Here is a 25131-nt window from a genome sequence, read left to right as displayed (position 1 = left end):
ACTCTCAAGAGTGCAAAGGGGCCACCCCTAGACTCATGCAGGAATCCCTCTCACAGGTGGGCAACTTCCTTTGCTTGACAACACCATTGATAGGAAAAACACGAGCTCCCAAGGCAACTGAGTCTGTGTTTGGTAAGGTCTAGTTGTTGGGCAGCTCTTCCTCCTATGGGTAACTTCTACCCCTTGTTCCTAGTTCTGTCTTCTGGGGCCAATGGCAGTTGACATCTACACAGCATGTTATGGTTTATTATTTCAGAAGTCACCTCCTACGGGAAGCCTTCCCTGATCACTCACATTCAAGTTCTAGTACTGACATCTCTGTTTGCAGGCTATAGCTCCATTGGAATACTTGTTTGTGTACTAGCTCCTTGAGGGGCACAATTTTCTCCTTTTTGTCTGTTTCTGAAGTCATAGATCAAGAGCTGGCCTGGGAGTCAGAAAGACCTAGAGTCGAGTTCTGTCTGTGTACACACTAACTGTATCACCTTGGGTAAGTCACAACCTGTTAATGCTCCAGGACACTCTTTAGGACAGGGGTTCAAAACTTTTCTGGAGTCATGGACTGCTTTGGCAGTCTACTAAAGTCTATGGACGTATTCTCAGAGTAACGTTTTGAAACAATTCAATTAGAAGTCAGTGAAAAGAAAGATGCAATCTTTTCCCATCCAAGTATATGGATGCCTTGAAATCTCTCCATGGAACCTAAGGGGGTCCATGGACTGCAGGATAAGAACCCCTGCTTTAGTACTAGGAGTCGTAGAGAAGGCAGTGACCTGCATTAGGAGAAGGACTTCCCTTACTTGGGAGTTCCCCATACCAGTGAAATCCCAGGTCCAGGCACCATGCCTATCTCCTTTCACATAACAGGCACTCGGGGCAGGTTTGGGCCTGAATTAGATTAGTCCTTTCATCTCTAACTTGTTCTAGCCTCGGTTCATTGGCCAGCTTTCTACCCTGGACCGCCACTGCCTGCCCTTCATGATGGATGATGACGCATGCTGCCCACACTGGCACAGAGAGCAGAATGGCACGTAGCTTTTTGGGACACGGCCAAGGTGGCAATTTGTTTTTCTTGACTATGAATGTTGGTTACAAGGATTTTGTCTTTCCTTTTTTCTAGTGAGGGGAGTGGGAGGGAGAGAAACTCAATTTTTGTTCATTGAAAAATTAAAATTTCAGAATGAAAAGCGCCCCTCATCCAGGTGGGTAAGAATTTCTGGCCCTGTGGAGATGCTGCTATCATTGATTTCACTATCTCCTCTAGTGGAGAGAGTAGGCTGCTGGAACTTTGGCGTGGGCTGATTCATGTCTGATAGCTCTTTACAAGACTGGAGAGCAACCTGAAAGAAATCTTCCACGGTTCTACCTTCTCTTGTCAAAAGAGAACATCTCAAACAGTTCACGCAAAGGAGTAGGTGGTTCTGGGCTGAAATAAGCAATTTAGGCTAGGACCCCCTTGGCTGCCCTTTGGATTGGCCTCACAGGGCTTTGTCTAAGAAGATGACTCTCTTCCAGAAAGATTCAAAGGCTGCCTGTGACCTTGAGGTGATTGCCTGGAAAATTACCTGGAAAGACTTCTAAACAACAAAGCTCTTCATCTGAAAGGCCTCTTCGCTTGCTACCAGAGCACTTGTTTGCCAGCTGCCCCAGACAGGTGGCAATTCTCCCCATTCTCAGAAGGCCCAGGAATGGGGAGGACCTAAGGAGGGGCAGGAGAGTATTTCTGGAGAGGAGGTGCATTTGAAAAGCTTCTGCAAACACAGCTTTCATCTCCCCAGATCTCTGCTCCCAAACTTCACTAGCTCCCCACTGCTTTGAACGGAAAGCATTTAGTACAGTGCCTGGCACATGGGCAGCTTAAAAATGCTTTTCACTTGATTGATTCAAAATGTTTACTTGTCATTCAAAGGCTCTTACAATCTGAGCCGAACCTACCTTTGCAAGCTTCTCTCTCACTGCTCCCTAAGTGTGGACCTGGGCAGCTGGGCCAGCCCTCTCGCTGCTGCCCACATCTACCTTGCATGTTCTTAGCTTGGGGTCTTAGTCATGCCAATCCCTGCCTCTTAGAATAGCCTCTTTCACTTTTTGGCCTATCGGAATCTTCTTGTTGTTCAGTCATGTCAGACTCTTTGTGGCCCCCATTTCTTGGCAAAGATACTGGAGTAGTCTGCCATTTCCTTCTCCTGCTCACTTTACGGAGGAGAAAAATGAGGCAAGCAGGGTTAAGTGACTCGCATAAGGTCACATAGCTAGTGAGGCCCCCTTTGAACTCAGGTCTTCCTGACTCCAGGCCTGGTGCTCTATCTACTGCAGCGCCACCTAGCTGCCCACCTTATAAGGCCCACCTCCTCTGTGAAGTTTCCCTGACCACCCTAGTCCATCCCACAATGACCTCTCTCCCGAACTCCTACGGTATTAATCCTACTAAGTCTCGAGGTGGGAAACTCATTCGGCCACCCCTCCCCCAAGCCACCTTTCCTCCTGACTTCCCCATTTCTGTCAAGGGCGCCACCAATCTTTTAGTCACCTAACTCTTCTCTAAGACTCATGCCCTGTGGCCGATCAATCATTGTGTCCTGCTGAGTCTGTCTCTCAAGCATCTTTCTGCTCCCACCACAACTTGCTTTCTTTTGCCTGGTCTATGGCCTATTTGAACTGGTTTCTTTTCATCCAGTCTTGCTTTTCCCTAATCTATCCTCCACTCAGCTACCAAGGTGATAATCCTAGGGATATGATTGATATACTCCTCGGCTCAGGAAACTTCAGTGGTTCCCCATCACCGCGAAGATGAAATACAAATTCCTCTGTGGGATATTTAAAGACCTCCACAGACTAGCTCTTGCTTATCTTTTTAGGGTGCCTATACATTGCTTGTACACACTACATTTTAGTCAAACTGGTCTCCTTGCTGCTTTCCATCCTTGGTATTCAGTCTCCCACCTCTATACCTTTGCACAGGCTGTACCTCCTGCCTGAAATGCTCTCCCTCCTCATCTTTACCTGCTGGAATCCCTAGAGCCCTTCAAAGCTCAGCTCTAGTGCCTGCTGCCTCCTTCGAGAAGCTCTTTCTGATTCCCTTGTCATAGCCTTCTGCCCTGAAATCATTTTTTATTGATTTTTTATATCCTAACTGGACTTTTCTGTGAACATGTGGTCTTCCCTTCCTACAATGGAAGCTCCTTGAGGTCAGGGATGGTCACTTTGGTACTTGTAGCCCAATACCTAGCATTGTGCCTGGCACAGAGGAATTGCTTAATAAATACCTGCTGATCGACAGAAGTGGTCTTTTGCTGTTAGCTGAATTTTCACAGCTCATCTCACCACTTAGAGCATAAGCTTCTTAAGAGACTTGGACCTGTGATTCCATTGGTACAGGGAACTCCCAGGTGGGAAAAGTCCCTCTACCAATGCAGGTCAGCTCCTTCTCTGTGTCTGAGTCTTAGAGAGCCGCTGAAAGCTCTTAGCGTCTAAGCCACACAGGCCATCCTGCCACCAGGCCCCAGCACCGAGTACAATGCCTGGAACAGAGCAAGTTCTTAAGTCATGTTAGTTGGTTGTTCATTTCTCTGGCTGTTAACAGCAGTTGGAACATCAATCCCTCAGCCTTCCCATCTCCAGAACTGGTGGATACACTTAAGAGACAGCAGGTTTTGCTGTTCAAAGGACAACTCCTCAATTCAAGGGTGTACAGGGGTAGGCCAGAGTGGGAACAGGACTTCAAATCTCACAGAGAATGTAAACTACCTCATGTAAACATAAACAGCAAAAGAAGCTCCAACTGTCCCGTGGGCAAACTGGCATGAGACCCCAGGCCATCCTGGCACTCCGCCTTCTTTGTTCTGTGTGTGTATAATACCTGACCTGGCCTGGGGTTGGTGTGGGGGCCCACAAGGTTACTATGTCCTGCCACCACCTAGGATGACTGGCCTCTTGTGAATAAACTCTCTTAACCTGATCAACCTAATTAACCCTAATAAAACCTATTAATAACCAAGTGGGTATGAACCCCTCTTTCTTTGGTATCTCAGTGTTCCCTCAGAGGGCATGCCACCCTACAATTGGCACAATCAGGGCAGAACACATCTGTCCCCTTACAAACGCAGGTAGAGAGTGGTTGAGCTGGGATTCCAACCCCACTCTTCTGCTTTCCAATCCAACCTACGCAGCCACACATCCTGGAGCCCTACTCAGAGGAGCCTTGGACAGCAGAGAGCAGAGATCTAGAGCTGAACTGGGCCTTCAAGGTCATCTAGGCCAGTGCTTCTTGGGTCACAAGTAGAAAAAGGTGAAGAAGCCCTGATCAACAGCTGGGGCCCAGGGAAGGTGCTGTGGGGCAGGAAGTAGCATTTGAACTCAAGTCTTCTGACTCCAAATCCATCCTTCTTTGCACTGTATCACATTGCCTCGCCTTATATCCTTCCCACCAGAAAGCTATGCTGGTGATCACAGGCTCAGAGATGTTGAGCCGGCAGGGCTAATCCTTCATTTTACAGAGGAAGAAACTGAGGCTCAAGGGTTTGTTTGGAATTTACTGAGATTTCACTAGATAAGAAAAACAATTCCCTTCCTGAGACACTGGACAAATTTACGCAAGTAAATTAAAGGCCCTCTTTCCGTCTCCCCAACGGGCCAGCCAGCGGAAGCTCATTTATTTTTCTATCATGATCCTTTAATGTCTTTCTTGTTCTGCTCATCACAGCTGGCGAACTGAGGTTGAAGCAGGGGACAATCATGTTCACAGGCTCCGACTTTTTGTGGCATAACAAGGTTTGGACACCATCTTGTTAGTGAAGTCACGTGTAATGAGGGACTTCACAGGCCTCAGGCCTGGTCAGGAATTGCTGGGAAATCTTTGTTTGGCTTTTCTCCTACACCCTGTTTTCTGGTAACAGCTGATTTCCATCACAGCCTGTTATGGAGCTAGTTGCCCTGATGTTTTATTCTCATGTATCTTGTTGTGTAGATGTGTCCTGTGTTCCATTATGTTCATATATATCCTATTTTCCAGCACTAGAAAAGCCTACTGGCTCATGCATGAGTCTCTCTGGCTGCCTGGAACCCAATGGGAAAGGAGGTGATGTGGTAGAAGGGAAGGGGTATGTTGGGAGGGAGGCCATATGATGGGAGGGAGACAGTGTGGTGGCAGGGAGGTGATGTGGTGGGAGGGAGGAAGTATGGTGGAAAGGAGTCAGAGGACTTGGCTTCAAATCCTACCTGTGTGACCTTGGGCAAGTCTCTTCACCTCCCTAGGCCTCAGTTTCCTCCTCTGTAAAATGAGGGAGCTGGACAGGGTGGGCTCCAAGGGCCCTTCCAGCCCTGGATGTCTGACACTATGACCCGGAGTCTACATCTGCTTCATGGCCTAGGGACCGATGAATGGGCAGGGCCGACTTAGCACAGAGTGATCACCGAGGCTTCTTGCAGATAGGCCAGTTACTACTGCAAGAAGAGGCCTGGACTAGCTGGCGCTGCCTTCCTGGAAGCATTGGGAGATAGTCACTCAATTCCAAACTTGCGGCCTGAGAGCCCAGAATCCTCCCGGTCAGATGAGACTGCTGGATGCCCTTGAGACAGGCATTCTGGGGCCCAGGGCTGCTTACATGGCTCATGGGGCATGGATATTTGTATAGCCTTTATTATCTTCATTAAATGATTCAATGCTTGTGGTGAGTGTGCTGAATGGTTCCTTTCCCCAAACCTTGAAAGAACCTTGTTATCTGGCATGCTAGGCTCTTATTCTCCTCCTCACTCTCATTCTAACTCCAAACTGGAAAAACCCTCACCAGACTGGCAGACCAGATAGTGCCTAACAATGGGCAGATGTCTGATGAACATGCATGCAAGAAGTGGACTAGAAGATATCAAGGATGATGGCCATGGAATAAGAGTAAGAGACAACAGATGGTGGGGCCTGAGCACTGGACTGATGTCCAGGAAATAGCCAAAGACCTAGGGGAAGGAAGAAGTACCCTGTGCATGGTGCATAAATCCTTTGGGGAGTGGACAGATGAAAGACAGAGAGGAAATATGGCACGGGGGACTGAGTACTGGCCTTGGAGTCAGAAAGACCTGAGTCCAAATCCCACTTCTAACACTTGCTAGCTGTGTGACCTTGGGCAAGTCACTTTAATCTCCCTGACTCTCAGGCGACTCCTTAAGACCATATGTTTCATGCATGCAGTGATCAGCATTGGTGGTGGAAGTGCTCGTACCGAAAAAAGTCAAGGGACTTTGGGATACTAATGGAAGGGCATGGATTGCCCTGGACCAAGAAGGCCCATGATGGGAACTGTCATGTGCAGTGGTGGAGAGATTGCCCATGCTGAGATGATGGATTCATTGATGCATTCTTTACTAAAAAATCCTAATGACAGGTCCTGTTGGACTATGGTCACACGCTTAGACCTAGCAGATGCTCACCTTGTCATGTGCTGCTGATTAAAGAAAGGCAATACTGAATTCCATCTTTGTTGGACATTTCCAGTGCACATGAACTTGAACTTGGGAATTTCTCCTGAAAAGTCCAGGGGAAGAGGAGGAAGATATTTTGAAAGTATGGTTGCCACAAGCCTGCGTCTGGCACAAGGCAACTACAGCACTCCCTGTGGATGTGATGCTAGAATAGCTTTTCATCAGAGTCAAGATTACGATCACAGGGTTTACTGCTGGAATCAGTCAATCAGCGAGCATTTATTAAGCACCTACTAGGTACCAGGCACTGTCCTTAGAGATGATTTAGTCCACTCCTCATTTTGCAGATGTGCAAACAGGCTCAGGGATGCCAAAGGTCATATGAGTACTATGGAGCATAGGCAGGATTTGAACCCAGGTTTTTTGGTTCTAAAGTCAATGCTCTTTGCACTCCACTCTGTTGCCCTTCAGTATGATGTGGCTTAACATAAGCAGTTTTGTAGACAAGCACCCAGGGGCCCTAAGCAGAGGAGACCGAATCCTCCAAGTCTTGAACCATACAGAGCCAAGACCTAGAGCTAGAACAGGCCTTCAAGGCCATTTCGTCTGACCCCCTTGTTTAATGGATGAACTAGGGGCCCGGAGAGACACAGTGACTTCTGCCCACTGTGACATAGAGGCAGAGAACTTGGGTTTCCCAAGTTCCCCCCACTGCCCTCTTGGTGGCTCTATAGGTCACCTGGGGTACAGATGCTTTGCTGTGCACTGTGGTCTAGGGAAAGGCAGACCAAAGACTTAACACTCCCAGAACAGTGCGGGAAAGGTGCGGAGCCAAAGGCTACTCATCACGTCTAGTGCCAACAAGTTCACTTTGGGCTTCTCTTTGGAAGGAGCAGCTAGTTTCCCCAACCTGAATCTTATGGACCACCTGAAATGGTTTCATTGAGTCAGTATGAAAACAACACTCTTCTAGCTCCTTGGGAAAGAAGACTGTGCCAAGTGGATTGTATTTGTTTTCTCCTTACACATCTCTGGAGTCTGCTAATATCATTACTCAATCATTGGGGTGGTGAAGAGAGTTTGTCCTTCTCAAATGAAAACTGCCATTAACCTGTGGCCAGAGCCTTGGGCAATGTCTTCAATAAAGCTGGCAGCCCTGAGAGGTGCGGCTTAGGGTTATCAGCCAGAGCTTTGCTGGGATGCTGAGTCTTGGGCAAATGACCATGGCCAAGGCCAGAAACTGATTTGGAAGAAATAGGAAGTGGTGAATGAAAACTATTTGGGGATCTACTCAAACAGTAACAGAAGGACACGAGGGACACGGAAAGCTTTCAGAGCCATGAAAGATCAGAAAGGAAAACCTCTATCACCCAGTGGAGTATAGGAGATAAGTACTGAGCTCAGCAGAGAGAGCGAAGCTTGGAGACATCAATGTAGGCATCAGCCATGGGAGTGGATGAGGATAGAAAGAGATGGAGCCGAGGGCAGTCTTGGAAAATGCTGACCCTTAGATAGGAGGAGGAAGGAATAAAAGAAGTGTAGGAGATTGCAGCAATCAAAGAAGCCCACAGGAGCAAACAGCAGCACAAGGGGTGAGTGGGTGAGTATTGAATGCTGCCAAGAGGTCAAGAGAAGGAGGTCCGAGAAAAAGCCCTTGGATCTAATGATGTGGAGGTCATTGAAGAGCAGTGGGCTGGAGTGAGCTTAGGCAGTGAGCATGGCAAGTAAAGGGTGGTGAGAGATGGCACAGTAGCTCTCGGGATTATAGGGCTGGGGGAGGTTTCTAGAAGAGGAATTTCAGAGTTGGAAGTGTTCCTGAGTCCAGTGTCTAGCTGACTAGGAAACTCCCTGACAGAATTCCCACCAAGCGGTCATCCAAGCTTTACCTGAAGATCTCACAGGGAGGCCACGGACCCCTGAGACAGCCAGTTCCACTTTGGGATGGCACTTGTCATTAGGGAACTTAAATCTGCCTCTTTGTACCTTTCATCCAACCTTCCCAGTTCTGTCGTCTAGCCACAGGTTGGACTCTCACTGCTCTCTGATTTCCCTTCCAACTTTTGAGTTGTTATGAAGTGTGAGCCCCTGGGAAAGACAGCTTACCAGTGTGGAAGGCTTTGCTTGCTCATCGTCCTGACTGATCTGATCTGAACTCATCCCTGGCACAAAGCTGGTGAGGCCCTCCCAAGCTGCTAGGCCACCCCTGATTGCTACACTAAGCTATGTGCGGGGTATCTTCAGCTGGATGTACAGGCTCCTTTATGGACAGAAGCTTGCTGTGGCCACAGGGTCAGGCCAGGGCTCTACCTTTCTGTTCAGCTGAACAGGCCCAAGCAGATCCCCTTCTGTATTCACTTACCTCGGCCATCCTCCTCGTTATCCTCCCAGTGCTCTTCGTTGGCCAGCAGTGGATTCTGGGATTCGTTCATGGATCTCATTGGGAAGGAATGTCCATCACCTGGGCTGTGTGGGAGATGCAGACAGTGAGTACCTGCAGGTGACTGTGCTTCTTTTAAAGGAGAAACAACTCACTTAGGAAAAGGCTGGAGAATCTCTAGGCAAAAAAACCCAACCAAACCTAGGCCTTTTGGATGGAATTGTGACAGACCAGGCAGCAGGTATTTGCAGTATGGTCTTCCTGTTAAATCAATGTCAGTTCCTCTGGACAGAAAGCTTGCTTAACCTGCATTAGACAGCAGCTAGCACGGCAACATGCACGTGCTTAATAAACAACATTTGGTGACAACCCCCATTCATATCCCTTGGTCTTATTGCTTTGATTCTGAATTCTTGAGAAAGGTCAATAGGCAATGAATCCTTTCAGAGTAGATGGCAGCTGTGGCTTAGTGACAGAAAGAAATTGCTGGTCGTGTTGCATCCCCGGGCTCTATATAGCTTGTGAGTCAGCAAGGCCATAGGCACTGGGAGCCAAAATAGGAGCTGAGGCAGTCACTGCAATTCAAATCCTGGCGAGCAAGGCCTCTAAGAGCAATAGGTTGTCCATGGTGCCTGGGACTCATCTCCCAGACTTTTCAGAGCGTGGCTGAGTTGAGAGGGCTTGGAGCTGGCCCTTGCTCCAGAAAGAGTGGCCATTTCTCTATGACTGCCCTGCGAAGGGACCACTCATAGTTTGATACTACCCACACCCCTCTCTCTATCCATCATGTGCAAACCTGAAAGCTGACAGCTCTATCTATGGTGACACACAGAGAAAACAAACCTATTGCTTCCAGCAGGGTACGGAAGGGTTGGGGGGGGTGGTGAGTGTGGTCAGTGTTTACTTTGTAGGATTATAACCCCAAGGTTGGATTCCAACTTTCCACCTAGGTGGAGGTGGGAAAAACAAAGTTCTGGCTCTAGGCAGTAAGCCTCTTTACTGGCATTATAGGGCTATAGGTCATTCTTTATAGCTAGACCAGCAGGAGCTCCAGTGGCTTTTTAAAGAAGTAGCATGGCCTCTAAAAACCAAACCAAACCATCTCTTATGTGGGGAAAGCCATGGAGGCAGAGTAGGTAGGGTTATTAGACTACCACAATATGTGGCGTGCTGCTGCTAATGGAGCTAGACTGTAGCAAAGCATTTGGCAAAGTCTATTCTTGTGGACAAGATGGAGAGATATGGACAAGGCAAAGTTCAATCAGTTGACTTTAGAATTGGCCAAATGGCTCACCCCAAAGAGTGCCATTAATGGTTTCCAGTGGAGTGCCCCAGGGATCTGTGCTTGGCCCTGTGTTGTTTTACAGTTTGATCAATGATTTAGATCAAGGCATGGATGGCATGCTTATGAAATTTGCAGATGACATCAAGCTGGGAAGGATCACTAACACTCTAGACAATAGAATCAAGATCCAAAAAAGTTTTGAAAGGCTAGTTCACTGAATCAGATTTGATAGCAGGACATGTAATTAGGATAAATGTAAAAGCCTTAACTTTACAAGTACAAGGTGAGGAAAGTGTGGTTTGATAAGCAGATCATCTGAAAAAGAGTCTGGGGTCATAGTAGACTACAAGTTCAATGTAAATCAACAGTGTGGATCCCACCTTATTTTTCATTTGTCTCCTTCACATACTTCATTTCCTGTCTCTGTGCCTTTACATTCAGAGCTTCCAGCAAGAGGAAGCTTTCCCCCAACCCTCCCACCCAAGAAGGCCCATTCTACTTTGGGATACCTCTGATTACTAAGAAATCTGTTCTATTGAGCCTATAGCTGCTTCTCAACACCAGAGCTCCTGGTCGTGCCCTCCGGAGCCAAGCCACACAAGTCTGCCAGTGGACAGCTCCACACGAGTCCCAGACATTTCTCGTCCTCCTACATGTGACCTTGCCTCATCTCTCCAGAGATTAACACTCTCTTCCTTTTGAAATTACTTTGTTATTTTTATATATATCATATTGACTTGCTTGTGTCCACATTGTGTCCCTCTAATAGAATCTAAGCTCCTTGCGGGTAGGGGCAGTTCTTTTAACGTTTAATTTTTAAAAAAATTTTTTAAGTTCCAAATTCTCTTCCTCCCTCCAGCCCCTCCCCCACAGTGAGAAGGCACGCTCTGATCACCATCATCCATGGAGGTGATTGTTTTTTTTGCTCTCCTCTTTGTATTCCCCACACCTGGCACAGCGCTTGGCACAGAGTAGCTGTTTAATATATGTATGTTGAATTGAATTAGGCAATCAAGAAAGCAAACATATTCTTAAACTGCATGAAGAGAGATGTAGGGCCTAGGACCAGGGAGGTGTCCAGGTGGAGGCGCCACGTTTTGGAAAGGACGTAAGCTGGAGAACATCTAGAGGAGGAGGGCAATCGAATATGGTGGAGGGCCTCATGATCATGTCATGTGGGGATTGCTGGACAAAACTAGGCATTTTTAGCTTGGGAATGACAAGACTCAGGGACACTATACCCATCTTCAAAGACCTGAAGAGCTATCATGTGCAAAAGGGACTCATGTTAGTGAGCTGTCCACTGGCTCAAGGACAGAGCTGGGAGCTCTGGGTGGGCCTGTCGAGAGGCGGCTTTTAGGCTCAGTAACAATCCGAGGTATCCCAGAGTGGAATGGGCCTTCTTGGGTGGGGGGGTGGGGTGGGAGAAGGAGCTTCCTCTCACTGGAAGTCTCTGAGCAAAGGCAGGATGACCACTTAGCAGATACACTGTGTAAGGGACTCCTCTTCCAGTACAGGTTAAACTTGATGGCCTCGGAGGTCTTGTCCAATTTAGCTACTCTCCTAATCAGATTTAATGGAGATCTGGAAACCCTATGTGGTCTAGTTACACAGCCTTGTCTTCCAGTGTGGCTGGGGAGCTTTAGGAAAGTCAGACATAAGCGATGGTCCTGAGCTGGTGACCGTTAGTTTGGTGTCTTCATGGGAGGTGTGACCCTGCTGCTCTCCTGGGACAACTACAGCAGTCTGTGGCGGCCCACACCAACCTCTGACCCCTTCTCTGCTTCTGCTTGCTTGGTTTTTTTTTAAACTAGCAGAAACAACTGGAACATGGTAGAGAACAATGTGTCTAGTGGAATGAGGCCCGGGAGCTAAGGAAAATGTGCCGGTGTCTCCCAGGCTTCTTGCTTGGCCTGCAGTTTACTTACCTGGACCCGATGGGGAGTAACCACAGCCGCTTGTTCTCACCAAACACTTGCTGAAAGTTTTTGATGAAGCCAAGGTTGAACCCATTTTTGTCAGGGCCACTCAGAAACACTGGAGCAGAGAAGGCCTCTAGGGTGGGTTAGGACAGTGGAGCAACAGGGAGAGAGGGACAAAGGACAATGCATTAGGGGATGCCCCAGGACACTCAGAAAACCAAGGATTTTACAGATCCTGGGGAATTCAACTGTCCTGTCTCAGAGCACTGACTTGTCATCCTTAACTACTATGAAATGATTCAGTAAATTAAATATTGTTTACCCAATACAAAGTTAGACTGAAGACAACTCTGTGCATTGTAACCACACTACAACAGAAAATATAGGCCAGTGTAGAGATCAGAGCAGGTCTTCAAGCCCTAGGTTCAAGTCCTGACTGATATTTCTTAGTTGGGTGAGGATGAGCAAAGCGCTTCACTGATGTGAGAGCCTCATTCTCCTTCCCTGGACACTTATACTACCTGCCACACTGGGTGGTTGGGAGGAAAATGCTTGAGAGGCAGGAGGAATTGTTATTCATATGAAAATCTCAGCAGGCCACCAGGGCCCAACACGCCTCTCCACGCCAGAAGTAAGGAGGGAAAAACACATTGCAGACCATTTTCTCATCATCTAAGTGGCAATAGCCAAACAGTGCCTGTCTTTAGAGCTGCTGTACAATTAATAACATTCAAAAAAGCAGTAACAATGTAGATTTCATTTCTGAAAAATCTGCGGGAAGGGACAATGTTTGGAACAAAGAATGGCAGGGCTGGGAGGGACCCGGGCCTACAAAATAGCAGAAATGAAAGGGACCTTAGAAAACCCAATGTTAGGGCTCTAAGGGACCTAAGATTAACAAAGAATCCAGAGTATCAAATTGAGAAGGAAGTTTAGAACACAGATGATCCAAGTGAGAAGGCATTTCTGAATGTTGGAGCTGGAAAAGCCTTAAGAGATCATAGTCCAAACCCTTAGTTTTACAGAGATAGAAACTGAGGGGAGGGCGAGTGATTTGTCCAAGATGAAAACTAGGATCTGAACTCACATTCTCAGATTCCAAATCTTTCTACCATTCCACATTGCTTCCTTGGGCATTTGTATAGAGTCCAGGGTGGGGAACCTGTGGCCTTGAGGCTATATGTGGCCCTCTAGGTCCTCAAGTGCAGCCCTCTAACAATCATGGAATCATAAAACGTGAAGTTTGGATTCAGTCAAAGGGCTGCACCTGAGGACCTAGAGGGCCAGTGTCCTCAAGGCCGCAGGTTCCCCCACTCCTGGTATAGACCTACATATTGTTTTGTGTTGCTAATTTTGTGTGAACATGTGTGTATTTGTGCATATGTGTGTGTTGTCTTCCCAAATGCCACAAAATGGTGATCAAGGGTTAGCTTATATCACTTGGACAGAGGGCTCAGAGTCTCCAAGTAGTCTTTCTTTCTTCTTCTCCCGCCACATCTAAAGAGGTTCTGAGTCCTCTTGATTTTTTTTTGGCACCATCTTCCATTTCTGCCCTTCCCTCTTGCATATCCATTACCATAGGCCTAGGTTAGGTCCTAATGAATTCAAGGCCCAGCTGGTTCCTGCCCTCCTTCAATCCAGCCTGCACAAATTGGCCAACTAAGCTTAGTGAAGCTCGGCTTGGGATATGTCTATTCCTTGCTCCGTTTAATGGCTCCCCAACTGTCAACTGAATCTAATCCAAACTCTCTGGATCGCCATTCAGTGTCTTCCATGATCTGGCCTCCACCCTTCTTTGTTAAGTGCTGTCTCTAGTCACTCAACTCCCCAAACCCTTGGCTCCAGCTGAAGAGGCATCTTCATTGCCCTCCCCCACCTTCATGAGATGTCTTCCCAGCTCCCTCCCCCATCTCTGATTATACCCCATCTGGTAAGATGCAGTTCCAACTCGATCCCTCCTGGGACAACCCTCTATGCATCTCTTCTGGAACTTTTGCATGGCAGTGAACCAGGGCCTGGCTTGCTATGATAACACATGTCTGGGGCATTAAACTGGGTTTCCTTACTATTTTGCTGTTTAGCTTTTTATGGATTTGTATCCTGCCTTTGCAACCTGACTGTAAACTCTCTGAGGGTGGGGACCATGTCTTTGATGCTTTCCTATTTCCTCACAGTGTTTCTAGCCTAGAAATGCTGCTATAATATTGGGTTGGCTGGTTTTCTGAATCATTCTTCTGCCTTCTTTGAAATGCTCTCTCTGAACATTCATTCTTCTGGCCACCTTTTGCCTGGCTTCCTCTTTTGTCCTTTTTTTCTTTTGCTCACTGGGTGTGTATGCCCCTGTCAGTTGGGGATGGTAACCTTTTGGATGATAACTCTGGGGAGCTGTTACCCCATATGAGCTATAAACAGCAACCCTCCAAGTCAGGGCCATTTGCAAACAGGTTTTCTCTCCTGGATTTCATTCAGTAAAGCTGTCTTCAGTCTGGCTCAGCGGCAAAGCAGAGTGATGACACATCAACTAAATGGCCCCATTATCTCGGGTTCCTCGAAAGGTCTGATGGGCCACCTGAACCCTCTAACCCGAGTGGTGATTCCACTAGCCTCCCAGACTGGCCAAGCTTACCCAAAGTTGTTTTGTTTCTGCTGAGAAGCCAGCAATGGTAGCCAAAGAGAATCATCAGACTGACGAAAAACATGCAAGCCACAAAGAGGAGGAAGAGGACGTGGAACTTGGAGCGTGTATTAGGCAGGTCACCCTGTGAGCAAAAGAGACAAGGAAGACAAGAAAGAGATGAAACTGGTGAGCCTCAGCCTCACTCTTCCCAGGACTTGTTCATGCTGTTGCCCCTCTGCCTGAAACTGGCATCCTCCCTGCAGCCCTTCTGCCCTTCTGGTGACATCCTTCCCCCTCCAAGACCTGGTGGAGATCACAGAATCACAGACTTTGGGCACTAGAAGGGACCTCTATGGACATCTAGTCCAACCCATCCACCACTGTAACAGACCTGACAAGTGGTCAACCAGCTTCTGTGTGAAGAGCTCCAAAGAGGGGGAAACCATATCTCTATTTGTCATAATGGTTCAAAGTCAGTTTGGCGGAAGTCTCTCTCACTGACTTCCTGACATCTTCTTTGACACCTCCCTCAAATCCGGCAGCCGCCCTTGGTTTCTATCTCTTATAAGCACTGATGTTCATTTTGTATCACAGTTATTTCTGTTTGTGTTATTTCCCCCAAAGATAAGCTCTGTCTCTTGGTGATTTCATCAGCTCCCATGGATTCAATGATCACCTCTGTTCAGATAATTCCCCGATCTTCCAGCCCCAGCCTCTCTGCTGACCTCCAGGCCTGCATCATTGCCCACCTGCTGGACAGCTCCACTTGGCTGTCCCATAAGCATCCCATTTTAATGTGTCCAAAACAGAACTCAGTACATTCCCTTGAAATCCTCCAAACTTCTCTGTGTCTATTGAGGGTATCAACAAACTTCTAATGACCCACATTCACAACACGGGAGTCATCTTCAGCTCTAAACTCTCCTTCACTGCTCTCCAGCCACTGTTTGCATGCAATCAGTGGCTAAATCTTATCGATTTAACTTCCACAGCATCTTTCACATCTGCACCCTTTCTCTCCCCTCCAGTCTGGGGCCACCTTGTCTAGACCATTACAACAGCCTTTCAGTTGGTCTCCCTACTTCAAACCTTTCTCCCCTCTAACTCTTCTTTGTAGCTGTCACATCGATATTCTGAAAGTACGGATCTGACCATGTTCAGTACTAAAAGTCCTTTACAAATTTGGCCCCAGCTTATCTTTTTTATTTTTTATAATATTTTTCAATGAATAAAAATGTATTTTCTTTCCCTTCTACCTCCCACCACTGAAAAAAAGGAAGACAAAACCCTTGTAACAAATATGTGAAGCAAAACAAATTCTAGATTTCCCATTATTCCTCCTCGTGCAATCTATGCTCCAACCCAAGTGGCCGCCATTCCCACCCTCTGTGTCTATGGAGGCTCCATTACCATTCCTCTTCACCCCTGACTCTTGTCATCTGACCTTTTTAAGGCTCAGCTCTAGAGCCACCTCCTATGTAAGGTCTTGCTGAGACAGAGCCCTGCAAAGAATAGGCAGTTAGTAGGTGTCAAGAGAATTGAATCTGACTTAATAATTTACTCCTATGTGTGTCAGATTCAGAAGGCAGCCCTTTTTTCTTTCACACTAGTCTTCTTCCAGTGTCAGAGGAAGTGATCTCTCAAAGGCTTATGAGCAGAACTCAGGTTCTGACAGGCCCTATCAAGCTAGAAAGGCTCCAAGCGTAGGCCTGGCACTGGACCCTGGGGCTGTCATTCGAAGACTGGCCCAGTTAAGTTCAGAGAGGCCTTGCCAGGTTGGCTGCAGGTGAGGAATCTTTCAGCTGCTGTGACTCTCAAAGACTGTCTACAGATCCAAGAGGGACAATGAGCCCTCACTGGAGGGAGTGTGGGAGTGCCCACGCCAACACACACACACAACTCCTTGGAGGGCAGAGGTAGTCTTTTCTTCAAATGAGCATGCCTCTCCAACTGGTTCTCTCTCTCCACCCCCCTTCTCTCTCTCTTTGTCTCTCTCTCCCTTTCTCTCTCTTTCCCCCTTCATTCCTCTCTCTGTCTCTCCCTTTCTCTCTCCCCTCCTTCCTCTCTCTTCCTTTCTCTGTCTCTCCCTTCCTCTCTCTCTCTCTCTCTTCCTTTCTCTCTCTCCCCCCTCTCTCTTTCTTCCTTTATGTCTCTCTCTCCCCTCCTTCCCCCCCCTCTCAACACCATACCTGTTATTTATGTGACATTCCCACTGATTTTTTCTCACTGTGAATGTTTTCAACCTATAAATGGTAAGACGGGTCCTGACTGCAGGCATAATACGGGCAATAAAGATGCATTTACCAGTTAAACAAACCAAAACAAAAGTCTGCAGGCCCTGGACTCTTTGAAACTGAGGGGATCCTGACGTCACAAAGTCCATCCCTGCCTCTTCAGGGCAGGCTCTTCCTGAGTCCTTTAAACATGGAGCTCCTTTTGGTCACTTTGGTCTCTACAGCTTAATAAAGTGGCGCATAAGTGGTATCTAGTCTCACCTCTACTATTGACTAGCTGTATGACCTTGGACAAGTCACTTCCCAGGAATGGTAAGAGCACTGCATTTGGAGTGAGAAAAGCTGGCTTTCAATCTGGACTCTGCTATTAACTCCCTCATCATGTGATCCTGAGCAAGCCATTTTCCTTTGGGCTTCAGTTTCCTCCTCTGTAAAATGAGGAGGCTGGATGTGACGTCCTTTTAGTCCCCTTTCAGCTCTAAATCAATGATTCTACAGTCTTTGATGTGAGTCCTAAGAGCTCTTCTAGCTCTGAAAATGGAGCTGTCCAACACTATGTACCTATGTGGAATCCACAAAGAACTTGGAACACGTCTTCCCTATCAGTGATGGCCTTCAACGTAAAAGCCACCACAAGTGTTGGACTGCTGCTTTTTATAGCTAACGAGGAATGAGTCAGCATATGGGCCAGCTGCCTTTAGACAGTATAAAGCCATGAGGTTTCACAGGCAGTCATACCAGTGGGTGCTAAACAGCCTAAAGGAAGCTGGGCCATCTTCTGCTCACTGCAGTTGTCCATTTGGTGGGTTCCCTCCAGCCCTAACTCAGAACAAGAGTGGCAGCAAGGCGCTAAGGCATGCCACACGCACAATGGGGAGAACCATGCCAGGGAGGGAGCCAACAGGTCAACGGGCTGGGACTTCTTTCTTCCTTCTCAGTTGGGAACATGGTTCTAGAGAGCTGAACTTCTCTGGAACGGTGCCTAACGAGGTGACATATGTGGTGTCTTGGAAAGAACACTGGGCTTGGAGTTGGAAAACCTGGCTTCAAATTCCTACTGGGCCATGTGACTTTGAGAAAGCCACCCCCCCCTCCCTGAACTAAGTCAATCTCTAATGTCTCTTATGAGTCCTAAAAAGGAGGGTGAAAAAGAATCTTGGGAAGGAGGCTAGAGCTTAGCATGTGAGCCAGGTTCCAGGCCGGGATGAAAAGAGAAAGGGAAGGTTTGCCTGGTGGGACAGCCAGGGTGCTGCTCTTTTGGCCTTAGGATATAGCACCGATTTTTCAAGGTGTATAAGGCCAGAGAAGTGAGAGGGTTAGACACGCTGAAAACAATATGAAGACCAGGGGCTTTCTGGTGGATGATTACCAAACTCTCCTACTTTGTTATGTCCTCCTTTAATGCACTGAAGGTGATCAAGTCTTGCACAGAACCTACGCAGTCAATGCAAGGCTCCTGGGTCCTCACACAGAGCAAATATGAATTCCCCTTTTGAGCCCTGCCTCTGAGGTGAGCTATTCATGAGATCACACATTTAGAGTTGGAAGGGCTCATCAAGTCCAACCCCCCCATTTTACAGATGGGTGACCTGAGTCCTAGGGAGTTTAAGTGACTTACCCAGGGTCACACAGCTGGTCTTCCTATGGGGAAAAGACCCAATGTTCCATCTCTTCAAAGTAAAGTATATTCAGGAGTGATGACAGTTCAATGGCAGGTGAAGCCATTCATAGGTTATCATATCAAACTTCCTAAGGCCCTGTAGGAGTTCTAAGCAAGAGCTTGTGGAATCCTATAGAACCAGAGTGGTGCTCATGGGAACTTGGGAACAGCAAGCACAAGTTCTGACAGTAATACACTTAGACCTGGGGTGGGGAACCTGGGGCCTTGAGGCCACATGTGGTCCTCTAGGTCCTCAAGTGTGGCCCTTTGACTGAATCTAAACTTCCCAGAACAAATCCCCTTACTAACAGGATTTCTTCTAGAAAACTCAGTCAAAAGGCTGAACCCGAGGACCTAGAAGGCCACATGTGGCCTTGAGGCCACAGGTCGCCCACCCCTGATTAGACGTTTTTGATATTTTTTTCCTTCTTCCCTTCTCTTCTCCCCAAAGATTCATAATTATTAAGAAGTGAAATAAAACTGGTATTTAGGAGCTTACAAAAATGGTCATTAGTCTATGCTGCCTCCACATACTGTACCTTCTGCTTGGGCCCATTCCATCAATTTGGGAAACCTGAAGTTTCCCATTTCTGGAGCTAGAAGGAATCACAGAGGTCAGATCATTAAATTACCTCATTTTACAGACCAAGAACTAGGGCCCAAAGAGGGCAAGTGATCTGCCCAAGGTCACACAGGCACTAAGGGGGTCCTCTGTCTTCAAATCCAGCACCCTGTTCCCTGTACCATGCTGCAGCTAATGAAGTGATAAGGGATCTGATGTTATTCCATATAGATGGTTTGATGGGAGCTAGATTCTTGCTGCAGAGGGCTAGGACTGGCCTTCTAGGGAGGTCTGCCCTACCCCTGGAAGCATGTACACTTGAAAGTTAAAGCAAGGCAATGGAGGTCTTCTGCTGAGGCCAAGGTTTCTAATCTCAGGCAGAGTGGAGGCAGACTTAGAAAACAGCCCCAAAGCTCAGGCTGGCCAGGGGTACTGGAAACAAACCACATTTTCTTGAGTTCTCAATGACCTTGACGTTGTAGCTAGGACTGAGTTCTTCAGCTGAGATCCACTAGCCATGTGTCCAGAGGGCCCATCTACCACTCGGTGTGGGGGGTCTCAAAAGGCAGGGGGAGAGGCAGTGTTTGGGCGGGGGAGCTGACAGTAGTGCAGAGAGAAGGCTGGGCCTGGCACAGGATCACTGCTGTTCAGCTGCTGAAGCCAGGTCAGGAGTGCGGACTGTAAAGACCAGCTTGTTCCTTGATGATTGGAGGAGGTGGTTTCTTGGCCCCTCGGGGTTTTCCCTGAGGTAGGAGCATGGCACATGGCCTGAATGCCAAACATGTAATACAAGATGGAGCAACAGATAAGGAATTCAGGGTTGGGAGAAGGGCCCAAAGGGGAGCGGGGAGCTGGAGCTTCCCTGCCAAGATGCCCATTGTGGAGGGACAGCAGCAGTACGCATTAGCAGAGGTTCATGACAAAACTTCCCCTCTGCTAATATTCTTCATCACCCCATGGAAGCCACCATTTCTCCACCTGCTTTATCAGCCCCTGGGACTGGCTGGATTCTTTTCCTGATTCAGTACCTGAGGTCCCAGGTTTGACTCGGCAACAACAGATGCTGAGGGGGACGGGGAACTGGGTCTCCCTCCAATTTTCTAATGGATAATTTAAGTATTCACAACAATGGAAGCCCTGGTTCCTTTGTTCTCTGGACCATTCTGAGCTATATTCTGTCCAGAGGCTTCATTCAACCTTTCCTACAGGAGCTGAGGGATTGAGATCCTCATCACAAATGAAGACTCTTGGCCCCCAAAAGAAAACTTTCCAAGAGCAGTAACTGGCAGCCCTGGCCACACTTCTGGACTCTGCTACTAGGGCTCAGTGTGGGCAGCTGGCAGAGAAGGAGCTGACAACGCTGAGCAAAAGAGTCATGGAAGTCCAGAGGGAGGCATTTCTTCTGGGTTCCCAAATGGTGGAGAACACAGCATGGGGTAAGCTCTATAAACCTGCTTTCAAAGCTTGGCTCAGCCGCTTCCTGGGCTATAGTGACTGTGGATAAGTCATGCCTGTCTCTAAGCCTTGATTTCCTTCTCTGTACAGTGGGGATGAACATACTTGTACTGCTTACCTCACAGAGTCATGGCAAAGAAAGTATTTTGTAAGCCCTAAAGCAAGATGTAAATGTGAACTTAGAGGAACATGGGACTGAAAGGCCAACAAGTCCAGAGGTCAGCAAACTACGGCCTGCCAGGCCAAATCCTCTGCCTGTTTTTGTACAGCACTTTATTTTAAAATGTAAAAACCATTTTTGGCTTGCTGGCCATACTAAAACAGGCAGTGGATTGGATCTGGCCTATATGCCATAGTCTGCCAAACCTTAATCTAGTCCAATGCCCTCTTTTTACGGATGGGGAAACTGAGGCTCAGAGAGGGCAAGTGACTTGCCCTCTCATGAAGGTCATGAAGGTAGTAAGTGGCAGAGCTATTTCCACTCCTGCTTCTCCATTATTATTAATAACAAAAACTCACATTAATCTAGCACTTTAAAGTTTACAAAGAACTTTCCATAAAACAACCATGGAAGGTAGGTAATATCCTGGTTTTACAGATGAGGAAACTGAGGCTCATGGCAGGTAAGAAGTGTGAGTGATTTGCCCACAGTCACATAGCTAGTGTGCATCTCTCCTGACTCAGTACTCAGGGCTCTCAGCCCTCCCCATTCTTATTCCACTGTCATCAGGCCTTGTTCACACAAGTGAAAGGTGAGGAAACAAAGGGATGTAGGCGTGTTGTGGGGACATGGCCAAAATCCTATTTGTCGAGCGCATTCTAATGCTGGAAAGTGCCAGCCTGTGCATTCTTACACTTGATCTTTGCAACATCATGGTGAGGCGAGGAAGCTTGGCAGGCCTCATTTTATGGAGAAAGGAAGTGGCTTCCCTAAGGTCAGGCACAGCCAGAAGGAGCAAGATGCCAGGCCTCTTGACCCCCAGCCCAGTTCTTGCTGCAGACGCAGGCTCTCAACTTTAGGCCCGTCAGCTCTGGGGATTTCAGCGTGTGGTCATGCCAAGCGGGAATGCCACAGCTCTCTGGCAAATAGGAGGTGGGCCTGGGAGATGGCAGGCAGCCCCTTCTGTGGAAAACTTTACTGTAGAATTGAGTTTCATTTTTTCATATTCTCTGTTCAGGTCCTGGATGGTCAAGTCGTTAAGAGCCATATCAGCAGTAAGATCCCGAAGACCTTAGTGAAACAGGCCATAATGAAAGGGGCTGGAAAGCTGGTCTCCAAGCCAGGGAGATAAGTTCCTATTCTGCCTCTGATACATATGGTTATGTGACCCTGGGTAGGTCACCTCTTTAAACATTCATTAAAAAAATTCTGAGTTCCAAATTCTCTCCCTTGCTCCCACCCCTCTCCCGCCCATTGAGAAGGCAAGCAAGATGATATTAACCATATACATTTGGAGTCATGCAAAACATATTTCCATATTAGCCATATTGCAAAAATAATAATAAAGAAGAAACAAAGAAAGGGAAAAAAGTCTGCTTTGGTCTGCACTCAGAGTTCATTAGATCTCTCTCTGGAGGTGGAGAATATTTTTCATCATGGGTCCTTCAGAATTGTCTCAGATCACTGTCTTGATCAAAGTAGTTAAGTCTTTCACAGCTGATCACTGTACAACATGGCTGTTCCTGTGCACCATGATCTCCCGGTTCTTCTCACTGTACTTCGGATCAGTTCGTCTAAGCTGTCCAAATCACCTCTCAGTGCTCTAGGAAACTCTTTAGGATTTTAAGTTGAGGAGAAGGTGATGACCTGCATTGATGGGAGCTTCTACATATGGGAGTTCTCCTTAACCAATGAAATCCCAGGCACAGTCCCTATCCTCTAGTTATTTAAACTCCTCCTTTCCACAGAAATCCATTTCCCTTTAACATAAAGTGTTCACTTTCTAAAACACAGAGCAAGATGGGCATACGTGAACTTTTCCTAGATAGGGATGGGTGAGGGTGTTGGTAAATGAGGATTCCCAAACTTACCACCCAGTACTTGATGAAGTACTGGAAAACAGTGGCAGCAATGTAGAGGCAGTAGAGAACAGAGTAGGCCAAGAACTGAAGGAAGAATTTGTAGTTGGAAAATCCAATGCAGTTATTCACCCTGAAAAAACACAAAGAAGCAAGAATTGGAGCACGTTGAGAACGTGGGGCTACAGAGCCAGACGAAACAAGGCTGATTCATTAGGGGCCATTCATGAGGGCCTGCAGAGCTAGAAGGTCCTCCACAGAATTACCAGAAAGAAATCAAGTTCAAGTTTTATCCTCATTTCTGTCTCCATCTGCAGCCCCAGAAATCCATGCTGTGCCTACCAAGTAAATGTAAGGTTGGGAATCCACTGTGGCCTAGGCAGCTGTGCAAAGCTGGGGAATTGGGGTGGGGTTGTTCTAGCCCATGGTGAGATAATCCAATCTGATCCCCCCTATGTCTGCCAAACCAGACTGGGAAGAGGGCAGTTGAAATGAATAATACTGGGCCAGAGGATTCCACCCATAGGGCAGCTAGAAACAGATTTGAAACGTGAAAAGAAGTGAACTCATGCTAACCATGTGACTACTTGTTAAAGGCAGTGAACAGAAAGGAATCTATCTATCCCCCTCTGTGACTTTAGGAATGCATGGGCAGAACTACTCCTATTCATTCTGACTCTGAATTGGGCTGAGTCCCGTAAAAGACCAATGAAGTATGGGGGCAGAAGGAACTGAGCTGGAGAAGAGTGGACACATAAGCAACTCGGACCCATTAAGAGTAAGAAGGCAATCAGGAGGACGTACCAAGGACAGTGATGGTCCATTTTCAAGACACACCTACAAGAGACAAAACACAAGAGGACAGAGTAAGAAGATGCTAATAAGGAAACATTTCTTTGCAAAACATTGCAAATATCAGCTATTGTTTTTGTCATCACTAGAAAACACGGAGCGAATGCTGGGCTTGGAGTTAGGAAGACCTTGGATCAATTTTTGCCTCTAATACTTAATGACTAGGTGACAGATAGTGGGCAAGGCACATCATCTCTATGTGCCTTTGACAACTTATCTACTGCGTCACAGGCAGATCTGCGTTGGTGGAAGGAGTTTCTAAAGAGGGAGTTTCTCATACTGATAAAACCAAGGCTCCCTGATATGTTGACATATTATTAATATCATTACCACAGAAGGGTGATTCTGTAGCTGGGCTGTGCTATGTGAGGCATCATTTGGGGGAGGAGAGAGATGTCGCTGCATCTGCCCTGTCCCAGAGATTCATTTCTGAGACACTGCCCACACCTCTTCCCCCCAACACACACTCCCTACACTACCCTAGAGTGAGTCCTTGGCTCTTTCAAGGATGTGATCGATCATGTCATGGGATCAAGCTGACACCAAATAAGTGGCCCTGAAACAGCCTTTTGAAGGGGCAGGAGGCTTCAAAACTCCAACAAGAGAGTCAAGGCCTAGGGCAGCTTTCTTCCTTCCATCTCACTATGCTTCTTGTATACTCTGTCTTCTTACTGCTCTATCTTTTTCTCTGTCATTCTCCTTCCCTCACCCCAACACTGTCCATACCTCTCCTTTCCAAGCACAGACAAATCCTGGGATAATCACAAAAGGGTTTCACAGGCGAAGAGAATATGAGCAAAGCAACTCACCCAGGGAAAACAAGGGCTTGAAAGGACATGTACCTAGAATTCTCTTTTCCCCACCCCCGGGGGCCCGCTTCCCCCTTCCCTTCTCACCCCACTAGGGCCCTGTTTCTCTTTTCTGTCCAAAAAGCAGAGATTCTTAACCTTTGTTGTGTCATGGAACCCTCTAGCAGTCTAGGGAAGCCCATGGCCCCCTTCTGAGAATCATGTTTTTAAATGCATAAAATAATATTAAAAACATAGGATTACGAAGGAAATAGATTACCTTGAAATATAGTTACCAAAACATAAAAACATACTAAGTCCATAGCCCCCAGGTTAAGAAACCCTGGTCTTAAGCATCATCTTCATGAAAGCATTTTTAGTTTGGACATCTCTGATTCAAGGGAGATGCCCTGGCATGGTCACATGTAAAGACCAGTTTTTCGTTGCCTAGGCAACTAGCAGTGGGAAAGCTTAGCACTCAGGAAATATTCTTGTCACTCACATGGCACAGACAGAGCAGTGGTGGCAGCGATCAGGCTTGATCAGATGGCACCGGTCACAGAATCGTACCGCTATAAGAAATATGAGGTGGTTAGCAAGGGTCAAGGCTCACTTCCAGTCCCATGCATCCTGTTACCCTAGATAGAAGGTCGCTTTAAAAATGTTTAGCCAAGTGTCTCTTAAATTGCTGCAAATTAGCAAATCAAAGACAGATCAGATGAGTATGACATGGTGAATGTGAATGTGTGTGAGTGTGTGTGTGTGTGTGTGTGTATAGACAGCACACTTACACCTGGAAAAGTCTCTGAAGACCCCTATCAGGCAAGCTATTCTCTGGACAGATGAGCACAAGGCCTAGAGCCAGGAACCCCTTTGGTTTAAGACAAGCTCTACTGTACCCTTTGACCCAGAGATTCTGCTGTTGGGCACGTACCACCAAGGAGGTCAC

The 25131-nt window shown here is 47.2% G+C and overlaps 1 protein-coding gene across 2 annotated transcripts in view; it reads right to left on the bottom strand.

The window, feature by feature from the left end:
* The window catches only part of ZDHHC15 (zinc finger DHHC-type palmitoyltransferase 15), a 72547-nt gene that overhangs the window by 14173 nt on the left and 33243 nt on the right, over positions 1-25131 (bottom strand). For both annotated transcript variants that reach the window (XM_036739945.1, XM_036739946.1), the window contains exons 6-10: positions 23347-23379; positions 22555-22675; positions 14622-14754; positions 12002-12128; positions 8771-8874 (exon numbers count right to left, since the gene is read on the bottom strand). In XM_036739945.1, the coding sequence (XP_036595840.1) occupies positions 8771-8874; positions 12002-12128; positions 14622-14754; positions 22555-22675; positions 23347-23379 (518 nt within the window). The remainder of the gene's footprint in view (positions 1-8770; positions 8875-12001; positions 12129-14621; positions 14755-22554; positions 22676-23346; positions 23380-25131) is intronic.

The sequence above is a fragment of the Trichosurus vulpecula genome, chromosome X, assembly GCF_011100635.1.
Source record: "Trichosurus vulpecula isolate mTriVul1 chromosome X, mTriVul1.pri, whole genome shotgun sequence".
Lineage (NCBI taxonomy): Eukaryota > Metazoa > Chordata > Mammalia > Diprotodontia > Phalangeridae > Trichosurus > Trichosurus vulpecula.
Note: the sequence above shows the minus strand (reverse complement) of the source record. Positions and strands in the feature narration are given on the sequence as shown.